The sequence below is a fragment of the Syzygium oleosum genome, unplaced genomic scaffold (assembly GCF_021117445.2).
Source record: "Syzygium oleosum isolate NSW1041296 unplaced genomic scaffold, Sole_v2.1 Sole_v2.18, whole genome shotgun sequence".
In the NCBI taxonomy this organism is placed as follows: Eukaryota; Viridiplantae; Streptophyta; class Magnoliopsida; order Myrtales; family Myrtaceae; genus Syzygium; species Syzygium oleosum.
The window spans coordinates 4888905-4908717 of record NW_026607502.1 but is presented as its reverse complement, the minus strand read 5'-3'; the positions used below and the strand labels follow the sequence as shown (position 1 = coordinate 4908717).

General features: G+C 40.8%; 2 protein-coding genes across 5 annotated transcripts; one reads left to right on the top strand and one right to left on the bottom strand.

The window, feature by feature from the left end:
- Window positions 1–230: 230 nt before the first annotated feature.
- LOC115693862 (transcription factor TCP2) lies at window positions 231–11420 on the top strand. 4 transcript variants are annotated; one of them, XM_056319670.1, is made up of 4 exons: window positions 231–618; window positions 1355–1497; window positions 1928–3966; window positions 11157–11420. In XM_056319670.1, exon 3 carries the CDS (start codon window positions 2413–2415, stop codon window positions 3922–3924), a length of 1512 nt encoding a protein of 503 aa, XP_056175645.1. In that variant the 5' UTR covers window positions 231–618; window positions 1355–1497; window positions 1928–2412; the 3' UTR covers window positions 3925–3966; window positions 11157–11420. The 4 variants fall into 4 exon arrangements, with proteins under 4 accessions (XP_056175645.1, XP_056175646.1, XP_030476783.1 ...); XM_056319671.1 differs by having other exon boundaries at window positions 1349–1497; window positions 11166–11420; XM_030620923.2 differs by having other exon boundaries at window positions 1349–1497.
- Window positions 11421–14100: 2680 nt separating this feature from the next.
- LOC115693860 (F-box protein At4g18380-like) lies at window positions 14101–17405 on the bottom strand. Its single transcript, XM_030620921.2, has 2 exons — window positions 15904–17405; window positions 14101–14891 (listed from the first exon to the last, which is right to left on the bottom strand). The coding sequence occupies exon 1, from the start codon at window positions 17117–17119 to the stop codon at window positions 15923–15925; it is 1197 nt and encodes a 398-aa protein (XP_030476781.2). The 5' UTR covers window positions 17120–17405; the 3' UTR covers window positions 14101–14891; window positions 15904–15922.
- Window positions 17406–19813: the final 2408 nt, after the last annotated feature.

Sequence of the window (19813 nt, the reverse complement as noted above, 5' to 3'; positions counted from 1 at the left end):
AAAGGAGCAATCGAACATCACAAAGGCGTGCGGACGCTAAAGAGGGACGTGACTGAAAATGGCATTCACGACAAATAGGCAGAGGCGGAGGGGCGAATAAAAGATTGCATAGAGAGAGAGAGAGGGGGAGGAAAGCATGAGATAAGCCCGGTTGTAATATATTTTGCTGAAACGAACGTGGATCAGCGAATGAAAGTGAATCCTAACCCAACCCAAACTCGCTCACTGTCTCCTCAATCTCTCTCTCTCCTCAGTCCTCGTCAGTCCTCACTTCTTTAGGGCATTCTTGAGCTCATAACTCTCTCTCTCTCTCTGTCTCTCGCTCTCTCGCTGTGCAGATATTTTCTTCCTCCAGGACACTTTGGATTTTCCTTTCGGTCTCAGCCATCAAAGCCAATCCCATAGCCCCCCCACTTGAAAAGACAGAGACACCCGTCTTGTGCTGCCTCCTCCCTCTTCTTCTTCTTCTTCTTCTTCATCACCCGCCAAAGCTTTGAGCTCAAGAATTCTTGTTGTTGTTGTTGTTGGTGTTGATGGTGAGGATGATGGTGGTGCCCGTCTGAGCTCAGAGGTCCGGCCATGGCGGGTCATGGATAAGCAACGGAGTCCTCCTACGGTGTGCGTGAAACTTGAGAGCCGCAAACTCTGCTGGTTTTTTTCTTTTCTTTAATCTGCTGGAGGAGTAGTTTCCCCAAGAAGGTGTTCGCTTTGCTTTTCTCTAATTTCTCTAGCAACGCCATTGTCTCTTGATGCTAAGAGCTCGGTAATTGAAAGAAAATCATGGGTTTGTTTCGTTCTTTTGCTGAGACCTGAGATTGCTGCTGCTGCTTCTTCTTCTTCTTCTTCTTCTTCTTGGAATTTGGTTTCAAGATTTCGAGACCCTTCGAAGAGGGGCACACAGAGAAGCACAAATTAATGTTCGATTCGAGAGGGAATTCATTAACCTGAGGAAGTTTTTAGATTTGCACATATTAGAAGGCAGATCTGTGAAGTGTGAGCTTAGTTTGGTGTAATTTGGCTCCAATTCTTGCTTTCCTTCAACATTTTCTACCATAATAGCAAAAAGAGAAAGACGAAAAGAAAATAATTAGCGCCTTCTTTGCTTCGAGAGCTCAACACCTGTCAAAAATCCAGCCCCCAACAACAGCACACATTGTTTCCTTAGTATCAAGATTTCCTCCCTTTCTATTAATTTTATCCTTTTTGTTGGGTTTCTTTATTTTTTTTGTTCTGTGGGTAGTTTTGAAACAGTGCTCAAATTAATTTTAGTGCCTGTTATTGTTTTATTCACCTTCAGGGCTTCAACACCGTAACTAATCCGGCTGTTCTTGGTGTCTGCCATTTTTAGGGCCAGCCAGAGCTTCAACAAGAAAAGGGTCATCTACAAAAGCTCAGATCAACGGAGCCGTACAAGAATTGACTGGCGTTTCGGCTTGCCCATTGAGCTTTGAATCTGTAAAAAGAGAAAGAGGAAATTTTTGAAAGCTCCGGATCAAGGTTTGATATGTAGCCACCACACTAGCCATTACTCAGTAGCTCCCCTCGAGCTCTCTTTTTAATTTCAATCCACTTTTTTTTCTTTGTCTCTGGGGGTTCTTGGAAGCTTTTATCATCTTTGAAAAGCTGTGAGATAGGTCTTGAGCTGTTGCTAGAAGCTTTGTAGCCACAATAATGCTCGTAGGTATGGGTGGGTGTAGTATGTGAGTTTATCATAACTAAGTCAGATCTCTCTCTCTCTCTCTGTGGTCAGCTTGAATGAGTAAGGTGAGTCTGTGTGTATGTGTGGTTAAAGCAATGTGTACGTATCAAGCATCTGATGCTTGCTATTTTCATTTTGTATTCTCTTTCTTTGTGAATTATAATGATGACGATGAATGGTTAATTTTTTTTTTCATTGTGGCTCTTTTGGGCTTTCTGGTTTTTGCAGTGCTGAAGGCTGAGGCTCCCTTCTGAGACCATCTCAGGCTTTGCTTTTGAAAGAGGCGCACACTGCAAAAAAAACTGCAAAAACAGTGATAGAGAGAGAAGAGGAGAAGCTGCTCTATTGTTATTGACCTCTCTCTCTCTTCTCACACATTCACACAGACATCCCTGACTTGGACTTTGATACATCGAAGGCGTAAAACAGGCTCTTTTTATCACTACACAGCCAAAGTACTCTCTGTATTATCGTCATCAATGCGTAGGACATTGCAACCCCACCTGCACTCTCACCACCACCACCACCACCACACCCACCAAAATCCCTCCTTTTCACTTCCAAGTTCAACCCACCACTTCTCTCTCTGAGACCCACTTCCTCAAATTCAAACCCCTTCCTCCTCCTCTCTCTAGAACAAGCATAAATTCGACTAAGAAGCAAGAGGGTCTCATCAAGTTCTCAGTCTTGCTGTTTTAAGGCATGAAAGTGGCATGGAGGTGGAGAAGATCCATACACAAGCCTGTAAATTCCCAAGGGTAGGAAATGGAACCAGCAGGAACATCGATTCGGCCAAGATTGGGCCAAAAATCGGTGACCACCAGTATCCAGATGACGAGGAAGATGGGGGAAAGCACAAGCATGCCATGAGCATCGCCGCCGTCGCTGCGGGTATCGGGCCTGCCGGCAGCGGCACCAATAGGCTCCAGGGTTGGCCCAACTCCCGGATCATTAGGGTTTCACGGTCCTCCGGTGGAAAGGACCGGCACAGCAAGGTCCTGACCTCGAAGGGCCTCAGGGACCGGAGGGTCCGCCTGTCCGTGGCCACTGCCATCCAATTTTATGACATCCAGGACCGGTTGGGCTATGACCAGCCGAGCAAGGCGGTGGAGTGGCTTATCAAGGCCGCATCTGAGTCCATTGCGGAGCTTCCTTCGCTCAATGGCTCGTTCCCTGAAACGCCGCAGCAGTTCAGCGATGAGAAGAGGGCTAGTGATGGCGGCACGGAGCAGGAGCACGGGTTCAATTCAGCTGAGGTTGAGCTGGACGGTGACTCAAATTTCCAGCAACAGAACCAGAACCTCTCCTTGTCCAAATCCGCTTGTAGCAGCAACTCCGAGAACAGCAAGGGTTCGGGTCTCTCTCTGTCCCAGTCGGAGCTCCGGGTTAATCGCGTGCGGGCGCGTGAGAGAGCAAGGGAGAGGACTGCGAAGGAGAAGGAGACCAATAATCAAAACCTGAACCCAATTTCTCAAAACTCTTCCTTCACTGAGCTCCTCGCTGGGGCTATTAGCACTGGAAACAGCACCACCACCACCAACACCAATACCACCACCGTTGCCGCCACCACCACAAGTAGTCCTTCTGGCAGCGGTGAGGCCAATCTGTTCCACAAGGCGGCAGCGAGGCAGTGGAGCTCAATGACTATGGAGTACTTCACCAGTGGGCTATTAGGTGCACAATTCTCCAGGGGACATCCTCACCACACGTCTGGTGGATTTCCCGGGCAGATTCAAATGGGGAACAACACGAATTCGCTGCCGCAAGCGATGCAAGTTCCAGCCTTTACCATCTCCACTGAAAGTGGTGGCGGGGGCAGCCACCACCAGGAGCTCCCGCATTTCTCCTTCGTGCCTGACCACCTGATCCCGGTGGCGGCAGCTGCTGGCACGTCACAGCCGGAATACAATCTGAACTTCAGCATATCTTCAAACTCTTCTTCTTCTGGCCTTGGCGGCTTCAATAGGGGGACCCTTCAGTCCAATTCATCACCGTCTCTTTTGCCTCATCACCTCCAGAGGTTCACTTCTCCCATGGACGGTCCAAGCATGCCATTCCTGCTTGGCACGGCCATGCCCGTCGCTGTTGATACTAATCACCACCACCACAGTGCCCAGTTCCAATCTGGGATCGATGGCCGGTTGCAGCTCTGCTACAGCGACAGTACCCGACATGCCGCGGCCACTGCCGCCAGCCACCACAAGGGCAAAACAAAGAACGGATGAACTCCATAAAGATCCAGTCGTATGCAATCCATCTTCTTACGGGTAAGATTTCGACACTTCTTTTGTTTACTCTCGTGAGTCCTTGGTTGATGATGCCTATATTATAGGCTTTGCTTGCTCTAAATAAGTGGCTGCTGCTTGGGTCCTTTCCATGGCTCAGTTCTTGAATTGGGTTTTTGTGTTCTTTTTCTCTCTCTCTTAATTTTCTGTTTCCTTAGGTTTTAGCTTTTTGGATTGATGTGCTAGGGTATCGTCCCATGAATCTTTATGATTTTTTATTGCTACTTTTTTAAAAAAATTATTGGGAACCATAAAGAAGAATAATCTCATTGGGGTGGGGAGTATTTTCATGGTTCTTGTGGTATATCTACATTGTTTTTTTTCTCTCTCTCCTCAGTCTCGTTGCTGCATAGGTTGCCGTGAAATATTATAAGAGATCGGCTCGTTGTCTCCTCGTTTGTTTCTGAAATTTCTTTGGTTCCCTCTTCCTCTAGCAAAGCTCTCTGCAATTCTTGAGCCAGGTGTTGCCATTCCTCTGGTTCATTGAGCAAATGTAGGTCATCAGGCCATGACATATTATTCCACAAAAAAAAAACGGCTTTTTAAGGTTTTTGTTTGGGTTTGTGCTTGTGTTTTTGTGCCCCTCTCATGAATGTGGGCCTTTTAGCAGCTTTAAGAAAAATGTCTTGATTCTTTGTTTATTTATTTTCTCCTCTTTTTTGTCGTTGCTTTCTTTTTTTTTTTTGGGTTATAGTGCCTCTGGGCTTGCAACACATGGCTATGAATCGGCGCACTGTCGGGTGATGCGTGGGTTTTATTCTTTTTAGCTTACATGGATCCTACAAAATCACTTGCTGTATCATATGTTATGCAGTTTCGAACTCCATGCACGTAAGCATATGAACTTTATTGATATGAAACTTTTGGCGAAACTGTGGTGATGAGAATAATGTTGATTTCTGCTTTTAGACAGCATATCAAATTTTGGGTGGTGGACAAAGGGGATGATTGCAATAGGGTTCTCCAATAAAAAAAAATTGATTTCTTTATTTTGTTCCTGCCTTGTTCCTCTTTCTCCTTTCCTTCTCTCTGATTACAGAGGTGATTGATTGCTCTGAATAGTGATTGAAGCTTAAGTACATGATTATTGCATTTCAAATAGGGACCAGGAAAAATGTCTTAAGTTTCTCTGCTTGCTTGCTTGCTTTTGGGGGGAACTAATACCAAAAAGACTGACTAGCTAGTTCTCTTACTTTGGGGGGCAAAAGACTAATTAGTGGATTTGGAAACCTAGAGACTCTTCAGGCTTATTCTTTGATTAAGGAAGAAGTGAAAGCTCTTTCATGACTAGGCAAGACATAGCACAAGAGTCATGTGAACTTACATTGATGAAGAAGTTTAAATATGGTAAATATCTAACCATCTGGAAACATTCTTATCAGCAATTTATGAATGAGAAATTCATAAATTTGATAACATGACCACAGGTGTAACTGCATATCATTGTCTTTTCTTAGGTTTTTAAAAAGAACTGTGTATTCAGGAAAAGAGTCTAGAAAGCATTCTTTTCTCTTTATTTTCAGATTCTTAAGAAAACTGTTCATCCAAAAAAAGGGGTCTAAAGAAAAATTAGTCTTGAGAAGTCCTCTCAAAGTCTTCATACTCACTATTGTTAAAATGAATGGACTACTTTTCCCAGTCTCATATATCGTACATTAGTTCTAGCAGGAAAGAGTTTGGTTCAGCCATATTAACTATTAGGCCAACAGTTCGTATTCACGTGTTATATGTGCTTGGTATCAAAAAAACGGAAAACTTGGCCAACAAAAAATTTTCTTAATATGAATCTGTCGTGAAAACGGTCAGTGACCGTATCTTGTGACCAACGACTTGGTCACACGATATGATCCTAGTACAAATATAATAAGTCTGAAATGTCAGCTCTTTTTTTTTTTTTATGGCACCACGTGTCTCCTCGTTACGTGGTTTATCCATGTTAATTGCCTTATTTTATTTGAATATTATGCATTTCCCTATTTTTTTTCGAAAAAAAAAATTCGTATTTGGATAATACCCGGGGTTCAATTAATCAGTGTTTCATGATACATGGCTCCTGCAGCATCGAAGCATGTGTTGTCGTAAAACATGCTTATTGCAGACATATATTGGTTCCAATACCTTTATCACATGCTTAGAACATTTAAGAATAAACTAGACAAAGGACACCAGCATATGAAAAGGTCTTGCAGAGTGTCGTTACTTAACCAAGAAAATGAACTCAAGAGCAAGTCTCTTGTAGATCTTCTTGTTTTGTCATCAACTGATAAAGAACAACCTTTTTTAGAGTAACATCCTGAGATTTTTTCTACTAAAACTATTTGTGCAATGTTAACTTGGGTCTATTGGGAACTTGCCAATTGCTATGCTCGATACGGGTAGTTCTTTTTCTGGTCATCTAGCAGAATAATTTCGAAATTTGTGTGCATTATCTAACATGCTTGAGAAGGTGGTCTCTTCTTGACATTAGCGAGGACCTTGAGGACACTTGCTAACAGAAGACTTAACAATTTATATGATTCATACCATTGGGACTCCTGAATTCGAGGCGTTAATAGTTATGCTGCATGACTAATTATCATACTAAACATTTGAAACAAAGCCGGGACTTTACGAGGGATTAGAGGTTTGGATTAAGGAGTTAAGATAACACTGATCCATTGACATTAGTTGTTGTTTCAATGGGGGTCGAAGAAGAGAACCGCTGAGAAGAAGAAAGACAGAAAGCACATGCTTCTCTAATCAAAGCAACTCCTTTTGTCTTTGTAAGTTCTTAGTTGAAGAATGGAGAAAGATGTCTCTTCCATTGACTATATAGGACACATTTTTTTGTAAGGGAAAATGAGAGCGGAAAATATTCGATAAATAGATCGACTAAGATGCACTAGACAGGCGGAGATAATTTTTTTAAATCGAATTTAAATGGTTGAGAAATGAGACAGTAGATATGTACAGAAACATAGAATCTGGGAGAACTTAATAGTCGTACAAGTTGAGTTTTCTTGAAAATGGGATGAAGAAAGGTATAAAATTTCACGCATAAGGGGACATTTATTGAATAAATGGCGGAGATCTTTTCTTTTCTGATGAGTAAAAGCAGGAGCAGACAGTAGATACAGCTTAAAAAACATGATTATGGTTCATCTTAATAATGACTCGGGCTTTCATTAAATTTTGAAGTCCAATTTTGAGGTCCGGAACTGCCTCTAAGATTGCTTTATGTATAGCCGAGGCTCTTATTTTGATTTTTCATACTTTCACAAACTTTACAAAAAAAAAAAAGAGGTACTAGAAAATCCTTTTCTGGTCAAGGCCACAATAAATACTGCTATGAAAAATTGACTGTTCTTAAGCTGGTGATTCATGTAAGTAGTTTTTGTGACATATGCAAAGGAATAGAGATTTAAATTCTTTTCTTCCACATTTCTTCTAATTACTAATCGGAAATATGTAATTCACATAAGGGCCACTATGCAGGTTACATGTCCATCTTTAAGTAAACGCGTCACCCATCTAATGGTTGATTATCTAGAAAAATCTTTACACGACAACAGACATAATAATAATTCTTTAAGTTAGATCTTCATTCAAGATTGAAATCTAATAAAGCATACTTTCCCCTTCAAGTTGTTGCACAAACTCTTCTTGTTCATGCTTCATTTAAAAAAAAATCTCGTTTTGTTTTCTTATGTCAACAAAAAGGAGCTAATGTGGGTAATCATGGTGGATCAACCTCCTACTTCTATGTTCTTTTGGCTATCACAGAAGTCCCTTGCTCCTGAAACTGTGAGAAGACCCAAGTTATTTGTTGAATAGAGAGGATGAATTAAATTATATGCTAAAGAATTTACCAAAAATTGTTTTTGCCATTGCTTTCCTATGTTCGATTTTCTGTAATTCTTTAATGGAAAAGTGTCTTATGTTATCTAAGAGATTGATGTTTTATTAGAAGATTTAAATATTAAATCATGCCTCGATATATTAACTTAAGCTTTTAGATAGTTGTTGTCCCAAAAAATTTTACAGGCCATTTGAGGAAGAAGTTTCGAGTTCAAATCTTTCTAGATCCCTTATTGCTTCATCATATAGGTTTTTACACTTGAGTCGTAGGCCAAAGTTGCCTTCATAACTTTTAAGTTTTTAGAATAGTTGACAATGGTTTCACAAAATTTTACACGTTCCTTTCTGATGACAAAACTCTAAAAAGTAGTATACTTAAATGCTGGCTTCTCTCCCTCTCTCATACTTTGTCTAAGGGAAATTTTGGACATTAATTCCTTTGAATTTCCTCACTATACATAGTCAGAACCAAATCTGGCAAATGCAAACCTCATCTCATTTGTGTTTTCTTGTCATCTCATTTCATTCCATTGAAAGATTTCAAATGTAATTACTGCCATAAATTTTGTAAGATGTGGCTTACAGGCTGTTACTAAGAACATGGAATAGGGCTGTGAGTTGATACTTTAGGTCAAATTGGCGAAAAACTTCACATTCTTCCATCACAAGAAATCGTATATACCAAGCTGAATGGTGTCCTGCTGCTTTAAAAGATGAAAAAAAAAGTAGAGGTGAATGAATCATTCTATTGTTATCAATGGCTTCACTTTTTGGAGATGTAAGTCCTTTGTTTGGCATTTAAGGCAAGCAATGAAGCCACCTTTTCAATATTGCTCGATTCCATTTGTCAGGGTCAGTATTTCCTCATTGTTTCCATGAGAATTATTTCATCTCTACCATGATTGAGAAATTTGGTCTGCATTATGCTATTTATTAGGTGTTAGGCAGTTTTAAAGCGGGTTGGGGCAATGGAGAGGCAACCCAACCTGTTCCCATCTCAATTTGGAAACATGTTGCCCTCATTATGGTCCTAGTTTTGAAACATGTTGCCCTCATTTTGGTCCTAGTTTTGAAACATGTTATTGCTTTCAAGAACTGTGTCTTCTCAAATTACAATTCAGTTCTTCTGTAGATTATTCTTCTGACTTAAAGAGGCATTTCGTCTCAGATAATCTATCTTAGAAGAAATGAACAAAAACGTGTTGAGCGTCTCGAGTGCCTGGAAACCAATTTAAACGCTACGTCTGGGTGTTCCTAGGTCATATCGTCAGCCATAGGTTGGAACTTGTCCTGTAAATCTTACAGATGACTTAACACTTAAAAAACGTAACATTCCCCTTGGACCTGTCCATTCTTATGAACCTTATCGGTTCTAACAGGTTTTTTTTTACCTTCTATTTCCAGTCGGTGCAGCACATAATTGTCCTACTTCATCCATTATTACCGCACAGATAGACTTAGTTTCTCTTTCATGCTCACTTTCGTAGCTAAAGTTGGTCCCCATTGGTAGCTTACATTAGACTTAGACTCATCTGTGTTTGTGAACTAGAAATCCAACACAATGGGTTGAGAAGAATACCGATCATTTCTGGATTGGGCTCTTAGCTGCTACTAGTAGTAGCAGCTTTAGGTCCTTCAAACTAGCTTAGGGTGAATTTTCGTCACTCAACTCAGAAACCATCCGTCTTTACCTTAAAATAGAGAATATTTCCCATTAGGTTGCTTCTAGTGTCCAAGGACAAACCATGAAGGGATAATGAAATTTTGAAAGAGAAAGCACTAGAATTTTATTTCCCGTAAGTTGAACTTGGCTTAAACAGTACATGAGAGCGGCCAGCTAAATTCACACTCTTTTCCTATGTATCACATTAATGGTGATTGTTGATGTAATGGTTAGCAATTGATCTTCTTTATTTATTTTAATCGATGAGTAAAGATGTCTAATCTTTTATATACTCCAACCACACAGTTCTATGACAAAGATGTTGCTCAAAACCACATAATGCACCATATGGTCGTAGGTCCTTGTTGTAGCTTATCTCTGGGGATTTAAGTATTTCTAGCCAGCAAATTCTTTTTATCACCATTGAATTTTGGGCAGCAGCAAATCTTAGTCCTGAAATCTTACCATTATCCTACGCTGGCACGTCACCTAAGTCTTCTGCTTTATGTGAGCTTGTGTTGTTGCTTTACCTTTGTAATAAGAACCTTTGTTTCCAGGAGAATATGTACCTGTCTATTTTAGACGACGAACTACTATAAATTCTAATTTATGGGAATACGATCTTGCCCATTATATTCAGATATTCACTCAGAACATCCACGAGGTAGATTGTTTTACTGTCCGTTAAAGCATAGTAATTAACACAAGCAGCAGACTGCAAATGTCTCTGGTAATTCTTTGCAGATCAGTTGGCATTTGCTAGAAACTCCTGTTAAGTCACCAGTTGGAATTACTGGTGCACTTTCTGATGGTGCACCAACTTCCAATGACATCAAACATAGTGCTAATGGAGTTTCCATATATCCCTCATCTTTTATACCCGGCTAGCATTTTTGGTTCATGCATCTTCACTACCACTGGTCATTTATGAATAGGGTAGTTCTTTTGGACTAGCACTTGTTTAGCCACTCCCATTTGCTTCAATGAAGGCTATTTATCATTTCTCACATGCTAGTTATCAAAATTTGGTTTAACTTCTTCCTAGTTTGCGGCTGTGGATGTTTGCCAATTCACGAGTGTTTCGGGTTTGTGGAAATAAAAGAAGATTGGTGGGTGGTATGTGCTTTTGTATATGGTCCTTGCTTACTGTCCAAATATATGAGAGTCAAAATAATTCTTGCTGAAAATATCACAACTAAACAAAAGAAAGTGACAACAAGCACATATTCTTAAGCGAAGATTCCAAGCAAGGACATGAAGTCTCGCAGTCGCATCTCTTTTTTTTTTTGGGTCGAACAGTTGCATCTCTCTTTGTTCCTAAATAATCCAATTCTTGCTTTGGGGAACAAAAGTCTCTATGTTGTTGAGTGATGCCCTTAACATGAGAGACATGTTCTATCACGTTGTTCTAACCATTTGCAGTCTGCAGTCATTCATCATACAGATTGCTTTTGCTTATGTGTTTCTGGAAAATGTACACATTACATTCATGTACTTGTTTGCTTGTTTCTGCTATTGCTTATTTCACGATGTATCGAAGTGTTTATTAGCGAAAGGTATTGGTAGGAAGATTTTGGGATGTTGCTCAGTTGTACTTATAATTCTTTCTGGAGTTTCATTGAAATAAAACTACAGTCATGACCTTATTGTTTTCATAATCTTATCTTTTCAGTTAATGCAGTTGGATGCAATGGTAAAGAGAGTGAAGATGTAGATATGGCGGCTACAAGCCACGAGCGGATCGGAATGCGACTTATGTATCTTGCATCATCTATGAATTTCTTGTTCGAGTAATTTATGTTTAGTTGCTTATATGTCAATTTGGAAGTAATTTCGGCTCGAGTCCGAGCATTCGATTTGTATTATCCCCACGTGCCATTGTGTGCTTTCCTGGTTTTTCCCAGAGCGTGAATTAAGAATTTGATTGTTGCTGTTCTTCATTGTTCTTGAAACTGTTTTATACAGTAAGATCAACCGCAGCATGAATCGTGCAGATTGAGCATTTGCCACAAGCCAAAATCACATGCCTTGGCTGATGACCCGTGTGCTTTTATTTTTAGGGAAAAAGCTATAAAAAATCTCAAACTATACCCATTATAATATATACATACTCTAGACTTTTTTGGGTAACAAAAAATCCCGAACTATGCGTTCTTATATACATTTACAACTTTTTCTTGGGACATAAATTTCAAAATTTGTACTTATGTGACATCTATTTTCTGTTAATGTTCTATTAGATGATTTTTAACCAAAATTACATTAGGGGTGAGCAAAAGGATTCGTTCGGACCGGTTTGAACTGGTCGATTCTGGGCGGTTTTCTTAGGGCACCGGTCTGATTCCCGATTTCATGCAATTGGAAACGATGAATTTCAGTCTGGTTCTTGGCTTCAGGTTTGGAACCGTCTATCCAAATCACCTGCACTAGATTGATTTTTTTATTATTTTCAATTTATATTTTTTATATCAAACAAATGTGAAAAATTATTAATATCTTCACAGATCTTTCACGCCTCTTAGTCTCTCTCATATCTGAAACAAAACTCTAATCGCTCTCACTCACGCCTCCTCCTCCGTTGATCTTCTTGCCCTCGCTTGACAAATTTGTCACGTTGACGAGGAGTCATTTGCTTCCATCGCTAAATCAATAGAATTATCAAAATATCTCTAACAATGAAAATTTTCCTAGAGAAATCCCTAATTATCTCTAACATTGAGAATACAATTCCTATTGCCATCGAATTTTCCTTCATGGTAATTGCCACAACCATTAATCAATTAATGTTAGTTGATTGAGTGGTTAGGTGATCGAAATGCATAAAAGACAAATGTTGATCCCGATGCCATTCCTTTGATTGATTTCAATGAACTTTGTTGCTTGGTTGTTTGAGTGATTGCACTTGATTGCATGAATGAATGAAAACTGACACCATGAATGTTGGCCAAGCAAGTTGATTCGCATTTTTTTAGAAAAATCAGCTAACACATACCGTCAGTTGTGCATCAGCCAATGGCCGGCTACCACAAATCATGTCAATACTATTTGCCTTCCGACGTCCATGTAGAAATTTTTTAAAGGTTCTTATTAAGAGAACTTTGACGGAAAGTAAATGTGTCACACAAGCATAAATTTAAGAATTTTTGTGTCACAAAAAGAAGTATTTAATAAATATGTCACAGTATGCATAATTTACGACTTTTAATAGCTTTTGCCCTCGTTTTTATTTACAAAAATAAAGTCCCTTAGTTGTTTACCCTTTCATTCTCCCTGCCAAAACTTCATATCTTTGCTTTGAAGGAAGTTCTTTATCTACATATAAAGCCATATAGATATGCAGTGGAGGATGCTTCTGCTGTCATACAATTAATGTTTGTGTATATATATGCATGTATAGCAATTATGAAGGGATCTTGCGGGCGCAGTTGAGATAATTTTATCAACAGGGGATCTTGCAGGCGCAGTTGAGATAATTTTATTGACAATTGCGTATCACGTGACTTGATGATATTGATGCGCGATGATCGCGAAATTGATTTCCATGATAAAGACTTGATACGAAATGCCATGACAAAAAAATCTACGTGGAGGATAAGGATCTACGATTAACACACGAGTCCTAGAGAAGTAAACAACCGATGTCGCATCAACGTCATTCTGAAATCGATATGCACGAAACGTTGACAGAGATTTGATCGATTTAGATATGTTGACACAAAATGATAATGCATTCAATAATCACTATCTTATCGTGCGATTATAAAAGCATTTGGGTTAGCTGTACTTGAATGCCAGAATCGAACAAGCACATGAGTAATGTTCCAGCTCAATTGTGCAGTCCTTGTTCAGCACGAAAGACCAATAAAGTACGATTCGTGCATTTATTTTGGTGAGTTGTTCGATTATTTCCATTGGCTGACTTAAACTAAATTTGAAAGTCAAAAAATATTTGTAATTGTCGCTTTCCCCAGAGATTAAAGAAAGAATGGCGACATCATCAATAATTCAGGGGGTTGCCGATGGATCCATCATGCCGGATGAAATAATGAAACAAGATGCAGATTGCGATAATGAAACAAGATGCAGATTCGCAATACAGAGTGACATTATAAAAATGACAACAGGGTCTAGAACCAGACGCATACGAAGAAGTCCATACTTGGTTCACATGGATTTGGATATTAACAAAAGAAGATGCACGAACAGCTCAGAGATCGACATCAGACCAATAATTGAGGGGTTACAGTCATATCTCTCTCTCTCTCTCTCTCTCTCTCTCTCTCTCTCTCTCATCTTCTACTCAGACTTCTATTCAAGTGAGGATGGCCAAGGTCTGCTCTGAAAATGGTTCGAGAAGTGACCCAAAAGTGGCAAGTGCATTGGGGGACTTTCTCAAGACAGCATCATTTTCTCAACCTCAAGACAGTGAGCCTTCAGCCACTTTCTAGGCATTTTCCACTGCCCATATTACAGCAAAAATGCTTGCTAGTGACAAGGGAACCATTTTCAAACAATGCCTGGATAATCAGATTGTGGTCTAGCAGCGTGCTTTGGCATGAGCATTTTACAACAGTATGGGTAAAGGAAAACAATAAAAATCGACACTCCCTGCAAACCATCTGAAACTGCACCCGTCTCCTTAGAATATGTGAAAGGAAGCAACAACTTTATTACATGTGTACAAGACAGGGTATCGACGAGTTGTATATGAAACAGCATTGCAAGAGAAGCAACAGAAAGGGGGGCCGAGAAAAGCCGATATAAGCATACATATATATATCACAAGGTCTGATTGGTCCTTTAAACTATCACAGCTTTTCTACAACAAGCTTTGAAAGAAGAATGAAGTTACTACGTGACGACGCACACCCTGTCCCATGGAACTGGGCCCTAAACTCCCATATCCCATGCTACATCACCCTCGCAATCAAGAACTTGTCATTTTTATCATAACTCATCAAAAGCTCGGAATTCCACCTTCAAATCCTTTATATTTCGCCCCGATGGACTGCGCTGGCATGAGCATCAGTAGTTCAAAGGGCCACGGAGAGTGCACTTGTCAGTGAACTTCTAGAGTATATGTTCTTCACTACAATATTCACATGGTGTGAGATGATAAGTTCAAAAGACTACAAACTCAGGAATAGAACATCATTTTCTATAACTGATGTAGTCATTGCAAGCATATTCCTGAGAAAATTAACGAGCAGATGCATCTCGTTATCAAAGCCTAGAACAGAAGTAAGAGACTTGCCGTACAGGGCCACCCAAAAAGTATATTGCATACACAGCACATTTTGGCTCAGTAGAAGCTGCATTGGCTGCTGCTAGCACAGACAAAATTGTGGTTTGATCCTTGACCTACCAGAAGGGTACAACTTGTTTCCCTTTACGCAATCAGCTTACCCTGAAAATACAAAAGGTTCACCTATAGGTGAGACGGCAAAAATATTCATCTGTAAGATAGTAATAGTATTATTACGGGTGCTCAAACCCAAAAGATTGGTTAACTACAATCAAAGATGGATATCAGGTTGCACATCATCTTGCACAGTGCACAGCCTAAATATCTCCGATTCAAAGACAAATAAACATACTCTACCAAGTTGAGAGAATATTCCAGTCTTAAAGACAACTAAGCAGGAGTTTGGAAGAGCTTCCTGGGCAGCAGCTTCTTCCAACAAGGTGCAGCAACTCCGTGAAAGTATTTAGCAAGTAAGTAGAAGCTAAAACACCCTTACCAAAACAAAAGAAGAGAATGATAAACCTAGGCAGACCATCGAGAATTGGCATGCAAATTTTATTGCCGTTTTCACTACCCCAACTCTCATATTTTAAAACTTTTCTTCAAACTAATATCTGAATAAAAATGTCATCACAGGAATTTCATATTCACTCACGAAGAGATTGACAAATCCTCTGACCACATAAGGGACTGCTATATTCGCTTTATAAACCACCAGTCCCTAAATTGGCAGTTGACAGTGCTTCTTTTAAGTTCATTTCCGAAAAGCTGTACCAACTCTACTTAGAAATCATGCACAATTGACGATCTGAAAACATCGAAATCTACAAGAGGGCTACTGAATATTCACTTGAGCCGAATGGCCACATCAAAAATCCAATAATTGAAAGAGCCATCAAAGAAAGTAATTAGAGATGTGTTATCCAATCTTAAATCTAGACATAGGGAGGAACCAGTCTGCTAGTAAGGGTGCATTCAGGAGGAGATGATGGTCAACCCACATCCCAAAGAACGCCAAACACAACAATTTATCTAGCAATTACTTCATAAATTAATATTCCAAACCAGTCAGGCAGCGAACTGACTACACCAATACAGAAACAATATGCAAAGCAATAATACATCCATGGTGCAAACTAGGAAACATGAAGAAAACAGACCATCAGGGACGTACCTGAAATTCCCTGGGACTATCAGAATGAGTTCATCTCCAGGCAGTATGTCCTCCTTTTCACTAACATTCTAGCCGCAGTTCCATAAGGCTCCTCAAATGCAGTCGAAATCCAGGACCCATCGGCCATGTCCATCTTCGACCCAGACTGCTCACTAGGTCTTATGGCAACCAAAGTTGCCCCTTTCAGCACAACCCCGTCAGGCAATTCCAAGTGCGGCGCATACCAGAGCCTCATATTGAGCGCAGGCACCAATGTCCTCTTCGAAGATAAAGAAGCTGATAATGGTTTCACCCTCAGCTCCTCGAGCTGCTCTCTGTTCATGCACAGCACTCCTTGCCCATCAGCATCCGTCAGAACCAAGCTATCGAGAGTCTTATGCTCCGCAATTATGGGCTGCAATAAGTAGTGCCTTGCAGATGCGGCAATCAAAGAGCTTATAGTCCAAACAACCCTCAATTTGAGGCCTCCATTTGTGTAGAAGGACTCGGGAATACTTCCGTTATCGTCGCTGGCGCAACCCGCATCTGTTCCATTCTCAAAACCCACGAAATTCTTCAATGGCCCGGGCCGTAGAACCGAAGAAGCACCCAAAATGACGCAATTGTCAAGCGTAGACCCAAAATCCGCCCTCCACTTCAACAGAATCCCACCATCAATCCCCAACTCTCCACTCGGCAACTCGATGCGAAGGAACCGAATCTCGTTGAAATTCTTCAAGACCTGAGTAGGAGAGTGGTGAGTGACGCCACCCTGGTCCATCTCGCCGTCGCATTCGCTCCCGACGGCGAGGGAGGACGACGAGGAGGAAGAGGAAGGGCCCGACTGGGCCCCCCTCCTCGCCCCTCCGGAGAACAAGCCGAGAGCCTGGAGGGGCTTCACTATGTTGCCCAGGACCAAGCGGAAGAAGCTCGCGAGCGGGTTGCGCCCCTTGTCGGAGAGGGCGGGGGAGGCGGACTCGTCGTCGGAGATGACGCAGTCGACGCGGACGAGGACGGTGTCCACCTGGGGGACGAGGTGGCGGAAGCGGCGGGAGACGACGCCGCAGCGGCCGAGGGCCTTGACGTCGGCGACCCGGTTGAAGACGAGGAGGAGGAGGGGGTCGGGGAGGCGGTCGAAGTGGTCGGCCTCGGCCGGGGCCGGGTCCGGGGCCGGGGCGGGCGCGGGGTGGACCCGGGAGGGGTTCGGATCCGACGGCCTCGTGGGGGGCGGCGACATCCCTCGGCACGGATCGGCGGCGGCGGCGGCGCCCGCACCGGAGAGATCGCGGGGGTCGTCAAGCGGTCGGCCGCGGCGGATCTGGCGACGGCATCGCGGGCCCCGATTCGGGAGACGACGGGGCACGAACCCTAGGGAGAGAGAGAGAGAGAGAGAGAGAGAGAGGGGAGGGAGGAGAGAGAAGTACTCACAGTTGCAGGTGAAGAGAGAGAGAGAGAGAAAGCTCGAGGAGAGAGGAGGGAGATCCAGGCCAAGGAAACGACTTTCTAGAGAGAGAGAGAGAGAGAGAGAGATGATGGAAGATGATGAAGATGACGAAATGAATGTGAGCTGGTTTTGGTCGAGTGGAGCTGGAGGAGGAGGGGGAGGGGGTAGGCCGTAGGCGGTTGGAGTGGGGCTGGAAACGGGTCGGGTCGGGTACCCCGACCCGGAAACAATCGTGGGCGGGTCTCGATTTCATTTATTGAGATAAGTACATTGAAAGTTTTAAAACTTGTCACGAAAGTGCAATTGAATCCTAAAATTTTCATAATGTGCAATTAAGTCCTAAAACTTATTATGAAAGTGCAATTGAGTCCTAAAACTTTCAAAAAATGCAAACAAGTCATAAAACTTGTCAAATTGGTTCAATCAAGTCTTTCAATTGATGATTGCACTTTTTGAAAGTTTTAGAACTTGATTTGCACCCTCGTGATAAGTTTTAGGACTTGATTGCACTTTCGTGATAATTTTTAAGACTTGATCGCATTTTTTGAAAGTTTTAGGACTCAATTAAACTTTCATTATAAATTTTAGGATTTCTAATATACTTATCTTTTATTTATTTATTTACTTATTATTTTTCGAGACATCGCTGCTCGAACTTTCCCGATTTAGTTATTAATTTAGGAGCTATTTTCTCCCAATTTAGATATGAGAGTTTAATGATATTTTTTGGGAATTCAATACTCCCGTGCTTTGTTCGTGTATAGGTCATTTGCCTTTTAATTTCAATGGTGATCGTAAGAGCTTTAGCATCTCGCTAAATTACGAAGATTTGCTCTTTCAAAAGTTAGATTTGTTTTCATTCAGTGTTTTGGTTGTCTCCGTACAACGATGGTATAGAGAAAGCCAAACTTAGGCGCATACCGCCAACTGGCATTGTCATAGTTATTGGAGAATGAATTTCCGACATATGCTCATCACTAGTGATCAGGCCCTGATTCTTTTGCTTGACAGACGAATGTGTGCACCTGTGCTCTGTTGATCCTTTTTGTTTTTTGCATTTGGTTTTTTTTTGTAGTATTTTGGGTTTTGTTCTACCTCGTCGGCCCTCCCCTCTAGCCGATTGCTGATGCCCGGCGATCGGCTGGAGAAGGAAGAAGAGAGAAAAAAAAAATAATGAAAAAATATTAAAATATTATTGAAATTTGTCCATGTCGATGCCACATAAGTCAATTGGCGTCCACGTCAGCATTTTCCAGCCAAAATTGGCCGGATGAATTTAATTGGCAAAAAATTAAAAGATTTAGGACTCAATTAGCAAAATTGAAAGGTTTAGGATTTAATTGGCAAAAATGCAATAGGTTTATGACTTTTTTGACAATTTTCCCGGCCAATTTGTGAGTAAAAGCAAGATTACATGGTATGGGGTTATAAGGTTAGCTCTCCTCCTTTATATGACATCCTTTTGCTATCACATTTTGCATTTAGCTCATTGAAAACAATTATCAAAATCATATAATAGAATATGGATGCAATTATATTTTTTCCGGAGACATAATCATGTGAGAATTTCACATCCTTTTGGCATGACTCCTTATGACATCTTTGTGTTTTTATTTATTTTTCTGAAAATTGTGAACTTATGATGACATTCCAAATACCCCTAGGTCCAAATCACACATATGCATGTGCAGTTGACCATATGACGACTTTTTTAATATGCGCGAACACTAAATTTAATATTCAGACATGTGTATTACGTCATTTTTTGTATGCATGTAAACTAGTTTATTAAAGAAAAGAGCAGTAGCTAAGCTATGCTCATTGAAGTCCCTAATTTTTTGTGGATTAAAAGTTACAAACGTTCATGCTTTTTGTCTTTTTTCCTCTTGTAACTTTGGGCCTTAGTTGATTGATGGGGCATTTCATATATTAAACACTTTAATGGTCACGTTTTGAACTAGGGTTTCGCTAGAGACCAAACAAAAGTATAATTCATAATCCTCACAAAGGGAAAAGTACCAAAAGAAGCAAAAATACATATTGCATTGATACCAATTCAGTTCTCAACCTTTCAACTGGACTAATTTAGTCTTAAATCTTTTCACATTGGTACCAATTCAATGCATTAGACTAATTTTGTTCGGAAATCGTCGACGTGGACGATAGTTGTTACCAATTCAATTCTGAACCTTTTAATTAGACAAATTTAGTCCTAAACCTTTTCAAATTATTACCAATTCAGTCGATTCGCCCAATTTAGGTGGGAAATCATTGACGTGAAAGCTAGCTATCCTATAAGACTGAATTGGTACCAGTGTAAAAAGGTTTAGGACTAAATATGTTCAATTGAAAGATTTATGACTGGATTAGTACCAATGTAATAGGTTTATGACTTTTTTGGTACTTTTCCCTTCTCACAATTGTACCCTTGAATATTATGTTGGGCTCGATACAAGAGAAAGATCGATGGAGTTAGAAAAAGAGGAA